Source organism: Gadus morhua, chromosome 7 (assembly GCF_902167405.1).
Source record: "Gadus morhua chromosome 7, gadMor3.0, whole genome shotgun sequence".
Lineage (NCBI taxonomy): Eukaryota > Metazoa > Chordata > Actinopteri > Gadiformes > Gadidae > Gadus > Gadus morhua.
In genome coordinates this window covers 28,019,274-28,030,050 of record NC_044054.1, presented here as the reverse complement: position 1 = coordinate 28,030,050, position 10,777 = coordinate 28,019,274, and the positions used below count along the sequence as shown (strand labels likewise).

General features: G+C 49.0%; 1 protein-coding gene across 1 annotated transcript in view; it reads left to right on the top strand.

Annotated features, from left to right (window-relative positions):
• Positions 1-8,367, top strand: part of tspoap1 (TSPO associated protein 1) — a 67,141-nt gene extending 58,774 nt beyond the window's left edge. The window contains exons 30-36 of the mRNA XM_030361090.1: positions 30-198; positions 953-1,021; positions 1,719-1,766; positions 2,459-2,613; positions 3,072-3,143; positions 3,449-3,571; positions 4,391-8,367. Coding sequence (XP_030216950.1) covers positions 30-198; positions 953-1,021; positions 1,719-1,766; positions 2,459-2,613; positions 3,072-3,143; positions 3,449-3,571; positions 4,391-4,723 — 969 coding nt within the window. The 3' untranslated portion in view covers positions 4,724-8,367. The remainder of the gene's footprint in view (positions 1-29; positions 199-952; positions 1,022-1,718; positions 1,767-2,458; positions 2,614-3,071; positions 3,144-3,448; positions 3,572-4,390) is intronic.
• The last annotated feature ends 2,410 nt before the right edge of the window (positions 8,368-10,777 follow it).

Sequence of the window (10,777 nt, the reverse complement as noted above, 5' to 3'; positions counted from 1 at the left end):
CCCCCCCCCCCCCCCCCCCCCCCCCCCAGGTGTACGGGGAGAAGGACGCGGACGGGTTCTACCGGGGGGAGTCGGCCGGTCGCCACGGCTACGTGCCGTGCAACATGGTGTCGGAGCTGCAGGTGGAGGACGAGGAGACGCGGCAGCAGCTGCTGCAGCAGGGCTTCCTGACCACCCAGGCCTCCATGGAGAAGATAGGTAGGCAGCCAGACCCCCCTCTCCCCCAACCCAAAGGTCACCTAGCCACCCCCTCACAGGAAGTCCTCCCCACTGCCGTGACACAGACCTCATCACAAGCATCGTCCTCTGCCGCTAAACGGAGAGATGCTATCTCGCTATCTGCATCCTGTGTGTTCGCAGAATGCAGATAGCGTCGCGTAGAAAATCCCCCGGCCCGTCTGTTCCCGGATAAAACACGCAAACGACGCGTTAGGACGTCACACGTGGTACAACCCACTCTGGATACAGAGGGGCGACTCTCTCAGACACAAAACACCCCAGGGGGCGCTATCCCCTGGGCAGGTCCATTTCTGTGCCTTGATTGTGTGTTGTGCACTTGACGTTGTTTCTATCGGAGAAACCTCCACCATCAGCCCGACGTGTCTCCGTGGAGAGGCCCGTTGTCGTCCCAGTGCGGCAGCACTGTGATGCGGATCACATGTGCTCTTGTGACCGCCTGATGATGATGTGATCCTTGGGAGGCCCAGCGCTCGCTGGGCGTCGGTGGCCGCGGCCGCCCGCCGCCGCCGCCGCCGCGGCCGCCGTTGCTCATGGGGTCGTCATTGTGGATCACCGGCATCTCCTCACGCTGCCTCCTTGTCCCATCCGCTGCTCTCAACGTGTCGCGTCTGTCTCTGTGTGTGTCTTCCCCCTCTTTGGTTCCCCTCCGCCCCTCTGGTCGTGTCCCCCCGTCCCCTCTGCTGTCTGTGTTTACTTTGTACACTCCATGAAGGCTCTCGCTCACATGCTCCGCCCCCACGCCGCCCTGCCCCGCCGCCCAAACCCAGGCGATCCAGGAAAGGTGTGTCTCGCTGCAGACCGTGTGCATCACCCCGACACTCTCTCTCTCTCTCTCTCTCTCTCGATCTCTCGATCTCTCTCTCGATCTCTCTCTCGATCTCTCGATCTCTCTCTCTCGATCTCTCTCTCGATCTTGTTCTCTCTCTCTCTCTCTCTCGATCTTGTTCTCTCTCTCTCTCTCTCTCTCTCTCTCTCTCTCTCTCTCTCTCTCTCTCTCTCTCTCTCTCTTTCATTGAAGCTGTCACTTGCTGCCACTCATTCATCGACCAGAGGGGATAGGTTTGCTGCCTGTTATTTCAGTCCAGTAGGGCAGATAGAGACCGGTCTGTACTGACCTCGAGGTCACATCAATGCAGAATGTATGTATATAAAATATTTCCAGAATAATATAATAGGATCTGTTTGGCTGAGAAGTACCTTTTGAATGGTGTTGTAAAATCTGTGGTTGGATAATTGAATAAGAAGGTGACTGGATGGATGGCTTCGACAGACAGCACACCCAACCCCTCTGATCGCCTCCATGTGTGATTCTCGTTGGGTTTTGTGCGGTTGATACCCTCTGGCAGCCTTTTGTTGAAGGTCACCGTCGCTACTGGGTTCTGGTCGTTTGTGCACGGGGGTGTGAGTCATGTCTGGGTCTGGGCCTGGTGTCCGATGGAACCAGATCTAACCCCGTTTTGCCCTGTTTCTCCCTCCAGTGGAGTCTGCTGCACTCTGGGAGGAGAGTGTAGACTCCTGCAGTCCAGGTGGGTATCCACCGTCCCTCCCCCCAGGGAGACACCCCCCAGGGCCTGCTGCATGTCCCCCTGACTCCCTTCTTCGCATTGTCCCCCTATTTCTTACTCACTTCCCCCATCAGCTCGTGTACATCTTGCCCTCGTGTCCGTCTGCACGTTGGGGCGTTGATGATATCAATGCAACGATCGTAACGACAAATCCAGTCATTTAAGGAACAGAATTCTTCCCCTGCTCGCTGGCCGAAACAGTCATTTTGTGTTATCTGCACGTTAAGTTTCGACAGTAGTAAACGTCTTTGGATGGTGTCACCATGGTGTGTCTTGGATTTTTTTTCATTTTCGTATGAAGCGATAAATGTTTCCGTAGGCGCGGACCAAGTGCCTTGTGTCGTTGACCAATATCCCGCCTCACTTTCAAACCCTGTTTTTTGCCCCAATCCCATTTCTACCCCATACCCCTCCCCCTTGTTATGAAGGGGTAAGGAGAAGGGGTAAGGCGTAGAAATGGGATTGGGCCTTTATTTCCTTACAACCAGCATGTCTTGACCACCGCGTTCTCCCCAGCATAGCATGATGCTGCGGGCGCCCCCAGCTGCATGCAGAGCCCCCCAGAGGGAAGCCCAAAGGTCACACCCGCCCTCATTCATGGGGGGATGGAGGCCGGACACTCAGCGCTGTGTACCTCTCTGTCCCACACATAGACTCCAGCCTGAGCGCTCCTGCGTCTGCTGCCGCCCCCACCACCCCCACCACCACCACCACCCCCGCTGTAGGCAACCCGGGCCCTGGAGCCCGGAGGATGGTGGCCATCTTCGACTACGACCCCAGAGAGAGCTCCCCAAACACGGACATAGAGGTGTGGCCTAAAAGCCCTCCCACCTTACCCGCTTCGTGTGTACATGGCTCAGTGATTGAGCTGAGGGACAGGATTTAGGAGATGTCAGAGTATTTTTGTTAGATTATAGGATAGTAGAACTTGTTACTATAGTTTAACAGTCAGTTTCATGAAACGTCTGGTGTTTGAATCAGCATGAAGGGGTTTGTGTTGTGATTTTGATTTCGCCCGCTGCATATTATCCTGCTTATTACACTAAAACTTACACTGCAAAAAAAATAAATATTTTCCACTGATTTGTTAGATCAGTGGAAAATAGCATCAATAGCAATGCCTGTGGATCATAGCAACGATCTGCTACACAGATATATCATCCCAATCCCCTAATAATGGACCAATCAGCACCGCGCCTTCCACAAGGCCGTGTGTTAACGCCGCTGGTTCTTTGCTCCCTGCCCCCCCCCCCCTCTCCCCTCCAGGCTGAGCTGACCTTCAGCGCCGGGGACACCATCCACGTGTTCGGGGACATGGACGACGACGGCTTCTTCTACGTGAGTTGCCATGACACCCAACGACGTCACCATGACACCCAACGACGTCGCCGCCCCCCTCGGTCTCCAGAGCCCAGAGCACAAAGAGGGCCGATTCGTCTTCATATTTGTAGAAGAAGAATAAATCGAATCCCATTGTTTTAAGTAGAGCCAACGCTGACAGAACGGGGCTGTGTTTTTCCACTCGCTCCCAGTAGGACTCGCGGTCTAATTTAGAAGCAAAGTTCAAAGCTATAAATTTGCATCTGAATGTTAGAGGTGGACTCTGATGTTATCGTGTTGCTCCACCGTCGCTCTCTCCCCAGGGGGACCTGAACGGACACAAAGGCCTGGTGCCCTCCAACTTCCTGCAGGCTCTGCCCGACGAGGACCCCCCGGCACCGCCCCCCCTGGCCCAGCCCGCCCCGGAACCCAAGAGAGACCCCCAGGTAGGCTCGTGACCCCCCCCCCCAACCCACCCACCTGTCCTTGAGGCTACAATGGATACACATTCAATGTTGTCACACCACGGACTGTCATTTTGTCCACGAGTGTGTATCGCTCAGTTTTGTCCCTTACGTCTGCTCACGTTGTGTCTTCGGCGTCTTCTGTGCGATGGCTTTAATGTCCCGCCCGGTACGGTCTCTTCTGCCCCCCTTCTCTGTCTTGCGGCATGCCCCTTTTTTTGCAGAAGCAGAAACGAAGTGTGCACTTTGAGACGTGATCGTAAGTGTTGCTGCTGCTCTGCGACGCAGCGATCCCCATCGCTGTCCCCATAGTGTCCCTACCGCCCCCCTATACTGTCCTGTTAGCGTCCCCTGTGGCTAACCCCTATACTGTCCCTGTAGCGTCCCTACCTCTCTCCTATACTGTCCTGTTAGCGTCCCCTGTGGCTAACCGTAGCCTTAGACTGTCCCGCTACGTAGGGTCCAACCCCAAAGCCCCCTAACCCTGTAGACTAGCAGGGAGGAAGTCATCCCTGTCGAGTGTGTCCAACTCCCCTCTCCCCCCCACTCTCCCCTCTCCCCCCCACTCTCCCCTCTCTCCCCCACTCTCTCCACTCTCTCCTCCACACCCCCCTCACTCTCCCCTCTCTCCCCTCTCTCCCCTCTCCCCCCTCTCTCCCCTCTCTCCCCTCTCTCCCCCACTCTCCCCTCTCTCCTCTGTCGTTCACATTCACCTGAGAACGTGCTCCGGTTGCGCTGCAGTAAAAGTCCCATCGTTAGCCTGGATGCTACAGCCCTCGCCGTGTGCTCTCTGAACCCCAGAAGGTGAGCCCGACCAGCGCCGCAGAGCAGCTGGACCCAGAGCCGCCCCCGCCGCCGCCGCCGCCCCACGAGGCCCGAGGCCCCGCGACGGAGCCTCCCTGCCCGGAGCACACGGAACCTGAGGCCGTTGACCCCGCCTCCGACCCCGCCTCCGACCCCGCCTCCGACCCCGCCTCCGACCCGGGGTCCGACCCGGTGTCAGACCCCGGCCTCGGCTCCCCTCCCCCGCCGGAGGCCCAGGCGGACTGCTCCCCCCCAGAGAAGAAGAAGAAGAGCTTCTTCGCCAAGGGGAGGAAGCTCTTCAAACGGCTGGGCTCAGGCAAGAAGGACTAACAGCAAGGGAGGGAGGACAGGTCACATGACCGCCACGTCACATGACCGCCCATAGGGGGGGGGGGGGGGGGAGACAGGTCACATGACCGCCATGGAGGGGGGGCAGGTCACATGACCCGCTACGGTCAGGCCACAAAGAAAGCGCTTTTATTTTGAAAGGACCTTTTTTCTTTCGCCTGGATCACCTCACTCCAGGAGGTCAGAGTTCTCTTTGTCGATCCAACGCACTGCACTGACCCACAAACTCAGTATTTTTGGGTTGTAGTTTTATCTTCAGATCTACTTTAGTGCACCTGCTGTGGCAGATAGGAAACCAACAAGGACAATAATCCAGCCTGCATGCAGAGGCGCGTGGGGAGGGAACCAGATAGACGTGTTAGTACATCTGCATACAAGCCAGTAGTCCCATTATTCTGAGTATCTTAGATACGACGTTGCTCTTCAATTAAGCCCCTTAAAGACTTTCAAACTCAAGAATCATATGCATACTAATATTTAGTTCTCATTACGAAATCGATCACATAGCTCGCATCCACTAGTCGCTCCCTGGACATGCATGTACGTACACGCATACGAAAGTCTTTAACTCTAGGGCTTGGGCGAATAAGTCAACTGTTTATGACACCCTTCAGTCAATAGAAGATTGAATATATCGGGACAGTATATTATTACGGTATTTTAAATTATTCTAAATGACTAGTGTTGTGGGTAACATAAGGTTAGCGTAGCTTCACTCACATGTCATTTCCTGAGAGGAAGTTGGAAGTATTTTTTACTTTATTATTATCTTTCAATCGTAACTCAGTGATGCTAACTTTTGGTCTGCAGCCCGTCAGCATGACATTGAGTTTGTGGATCTACAAGCGTGCGAGCAACCAGCAAGCTGTTATCATCACACGACATGGCGTAACATCATGTCTAAAACGCGTAGATTTGACATTTTAATTATTCAACAGCTAATGTTTTAATAAAAATGTAAACAGAAAATGTTATTCTTAACATTTACCAGAATTTAGTATTCAATCAAACAGTACAAGTAACAAGATAGTAGAGACTTGTGAGTGCCAACCACGCATATACATTCTCCTTTACGAAGCATACATACAAATATATGTATAATTATTTTGAAAGTATAAAAAGTATTCTGAGCCATTTTCAAACATTTGTTTAAACATGGCTGTTGCCTGGTATGGGATCATTATTCTCATTGCGGTATTAAGTCACACAGTTTAGCATTGACTAGGGAGCCTGGTTTTCTGTCTCGACCCGTTTTGCATTATGACATTATAGATCAAACCACGGCATGTAGAAGCTTTGACCTCCAAGTGACGCAATCGTCCGTCCGTCCGACCAACGATTAGGAACATCCGTGTATAATAGTTTCAGATTTTAAGCAGCAATGCATGCTCTTAGTCTTAATTTAGACCACGCTTTTGAAGCTAATGTGTCGGCTAAGGCTTAGCTTAGCTTTTCAGACGGGTCTTGAACTGTCTTAGCGTTGCTGCTTATCCCATGAGCCCCGGGCAACGTAATAACACCCAGCGATCGTCTTTGGTAGAAAAAGTGGTTTGTCCCGACACAGGGACGTGAAGTCATTTTCTCAGGTTTGTGATTTTATTTCAACTATTTTGTGGATTCTGTGTGCGCCAGTCTGCAGGCCATAGGGGTCGGATCAGCGCGTCTCAGAACTACAGAGGATGCCAAACTCCACGGTGCTGTTAGCCGGTTAGCGTAGCGTGCTAGCATAGCATAGCTGGTTAGCCAAGCCGAGAGACGAGACCCAGTGGCGTGCGCGGAACACGGCCCCGATAGAGGACGGTGAGTCCGTAGTTTGTACAGTTGGACTCAAGTCGCAGTTTGGTAGAAGTATAGGCCGCACCTGGTCACAATTCATTTAGCTCTTTGGTTCACGTGTCATGACTGTTGTTAGGTTTAGGTTCAGTACATGTACTGTAAGTCTGTGCTACATAAAAGGGAGAAGAATAAAGAGCAGAGATGCCAAGGAAGAACACAAGTGGGGAGGGGGGGGGGGGGGGGGGGGGTTAACAATGACACTTTAGACTTGGGCTAACAGTTACCGATAAGAGAGCGAGAATTGAGGTCTGTGTATTTATTTAATATTTAGTTATTTATCGGGTTTTATGTTCATGTGGTTGGTTAAGGGGATGCCTCAAAGTTGCTGAAATGTACAGGGACAAACAGTTGTACCACTATTTTGTATTGGACGGCCTTTAATGCAATTCAAGCACTCCCTCCCCCCCCCCTCCCTTTTCTCTTCCTCTAGCTTGCTAGCACATATGCTAACGCTAACATAAGGCGGCTACACTGTTAATGCTTATCTATAGCGGACTGTTTAGCTTCCGCCAGCTGCCCCCCCCCCCCCCCCCCCCCTTACTCAGTCCCCCCCGTCCCCCGACTAAGGCCTAGAGGCATAGGTAGCGTTTAGAAAGGGTCCACGAATAATACTAATATTTAGCCTTACGAGACCTTGTTTAGTCTTAACACGTTGTTTACAGGATGTTTATTGGCTGCGTTGCATGATGATGTTCTGCCCGTCTTCTGCCTTATTTATGTTATTTATGTCCGTGTTTGTCGCGTCGTCGTCGTCGGGGTCCACTCTCACGTGTTCTGAGCGAGCGTTGAAGGATCCGTAGGGCGCAGAAGGCCGTAGAGTTCGTGTCTGTACATAAGGAACAGAGTTCGCTGTGTGGATTTTTCGACTGTGGTATATTTTCATACGAGAGAACTTTTTCTTTTTTTTTCTTTTCTTTTCCTTTTTCCTGATCTGCGTTCGTTCTTTGAAACCGAGGGAAGAGTTACCTTTTATATATTCATGTTTTTATTACCCTTTTGGAAGCTCATGTGTAAATATTTTTGTTAATATGTTTTTTTTTCAGACGTCTTTTTGCATGTCAAGACAGTGTTGGTTGGAGACAGTAACTAAGGGGTTAATGCACAGGACGGAATTGGTGGGGAATTCAATATGAGTCTTTTTACTGGAATAAAGTATGTATATTTTCACAGAAAAAGTGGTGCTGATCTCATTGAACTGATAAACTGTTCCTTGGTAATACTAAAAGTAGAGAAGAACATTTCCTAAAATAGCTGCAGAATCTCCTTTTAAGATTGTCATTTAACTAAGAAAATGTTTCTTCACAACACTACCATGAGGGTCAACACAAACAGTCCAAACCAGCTGCAGAATCTCATTTAAGATTCTCATTTAACTAAAACCATCGCCCTCCATAACCCTACCCTGAAAGAGTAAATAAATGTCAGAAATAGTTGCAGAATCTCTTTGAAGATTCTCATTTAACTAATAAGATGTCCCTTCATAAATACCAAAAAAATAAAGAGTCAAGAAAATGTCGAAAATAGCTGCACAATTATAAAGTTTTTATTTTGTCTACAAAATAGAAATACAAAAAAACCAAGACTTTCAAAACCGATCACCCCCCCATACACAAATATACATGCATCAAACATATCCAAGCACATACAAAACTACACAAACTCATATGATGGCAAAACACTTTTAATTACCCAACTTCAAGACATTTGGGCAGTGGACCACAGACCTCAAGAAACCAAAAGGGGGGCGTGGCTCCCCAACGCACCATCCACCACCCATGTGACCCGACAACGGTAACACAGCAGAGAGCAGATGGCCACGTGTGAGAGAGACACTTCCTCTTTTTCTCTCTCTCTTTTTCGTCCTTCCTCATTTGCGCCCCAGGGTGCCGCTCCAGCGTGCCGCCCTCGCCGCTCTCGGTTCTCTGCCTCCCGTAGCCAACAGTACACTCATCCATAAAGTAGGAAACACTACACTGTGGGCGAGGAGTTTAGTAGTGCTTTCTACTTTATGGATGACTGCACTGTACATCCAATCGTCCTTTGCCGTCGCTTGTCCGGTTCCTCCTCCTCCTTCTCCTCCTCTTCACTCGCACTCCCTGCACGAGCGCCCTGGCACTCTGACCAATCAACCCCGAATAATAAAGAAGAAACACCGACAAACTGACACCCTCAGTTTGGCTGCGGGTGTGAACACACTTCAGTGGAGCAGTACGACGAGAAGAGTGCCCAGTTCCTGATTTGCCTTGAGGATATTTACATATTTGTTAACGTTTCCAGGGGCCAATGCTAGAGTCAACACTATTGGACCGTTGGAGTGTGAAGCAACTGAAAAAAAATGCTATTGGCTCCGCCCATTCATCTAACTGTGGCCCAGTTGAGTTTTCGCAGCCATGTTATAGGGCGAACCCTTGCCTGTGTCAGCACTATCTGGTGGCAGCCATGTTGATAAGCATGAGTAAGCCTTTTTATTACATTAAACAAATGATCCTTTATACATGTAAAGGTTGTTTGTTTTAATGCGATTTTAAGTTATTCAAGTGTACTGCGAAAACAATATAAAAAACAACATAAAATGAAATCACGATTAAATTTCAAACTAGACTGAAGAATTGCACATGCGGGGAAAACATTAACGTTAACCCTGAAACATCGTTTTAAATCCGCAGTAGAATGAGAGGGAACAAGCAAACGACACACACGGTTCCGTAACCCCAACGCACAACTTAAAGAGGTGCAATTAGTATTCTATCAAATTAATCAAATGAACCAAAAATAAATAATTGTAGTTAAAATGGCCTCCCGATGTGACGGATCTCATACTTTACCTTCGCCAGCTTGTACTTATTTTCAGTTTCTTCCTCCTGACGAGCGCCACTAGCCTGCCCTTGCCGCTTCGCTCGTTCCAAGAAGTGGACGAAGAAGAAGAAGTCGTCTCCTTTTGAAGCCGCGCCGAGAACCACGTGGGCCAACCACAGGAAGGGGTTCAACAGTTGAAAGCTGCTGTCGTTCTATGCTTCCGGCTTTGCTCGCCCTTTTTGGGCCCTCCTGCTCGTGCACTACTTTAAGTGCGAGACGCTAATACACGAACGTACCCCGAGTGACAGGGACGTGTACCCAATATTAGTTTAGTTGATTGTGGAGGGTTGTGACCTTTATCATTTGATTTATGCGTTATAAACATCTGCTATCTTTCTCTTGTAGAATCAAGAATCTAGCCATTGGTTTAAGCACTCCAAATCCAGAACAGTGCCATGATATTGCCAATTGCGTTGGCGACACATCGAGCAGGCCAGAGGTGTACATTTTCTTTACTACTTCACACTTTTACATTTTTCTGTTTCCATTTGTCAGTTGAGCATTACTCTGTACATTATTGTTCCTTTAGGCACAATAAAGGCTACGTAATAAAGGCTATATACAATGGAGGCTCTTATATTAGGTGTAATGTCATGTTGAGTAATCTGCAATCATCCGAACCAGAGGGGGAAGAAAGGTTACAACACACCGACGAGTGTAACTCTATTAGAAGATAGCATTTCTTGCAGCTTCGAACCAATCTTGGGTTTGAGAGATAACTACTTTTTCTCTAAAGAGTCATTGGTAAGAGCCAGGTAGTTGGATGCTTGCCGCCATGCTAAAACCTCTTCATGAAATACTACTGAGGAGAGTTTATCTCAGCGCAAGATGGTACAGTTTGATAGGTATCAAAGAAGTTTTACAGGAAGTAAGTAATCAGTTGATGATGCACATGTTTTATTTTCAGTTGCCTTCAGGTACAGAAGTAAACGACTAAGAATGACAATGAATAGTCAAAGACTTTGTTAAAAGACATTACTAAATATACGCATGACCCGATAAATAACTAGATTCCCCTCACGTTGAATGGCTCTAACAAAAAAAAATCCTATTACATTGCTAGGAGGACCGATCCAATTTAAAACTCAATTTATATTGTAATCATTGACACAACTATTTCATTATCTCTGCTATGCAGTAAATTATAATTACAGATTCCAAACCAATTTTTACCAAACTGAAGTACTTTTCTCAATTTGACTTCAAGTCCATGTTCAGTAAGGCGGTGAGATGTTTCCATTACTGCATTTATAACCTGGCTTTGTATTTCTGGCTTCGCATAATGGTTGTCACAGCTGAAAGGCCAGAGGTTTCGTTTCCCTGTGAATGTGAAAACACACTCTC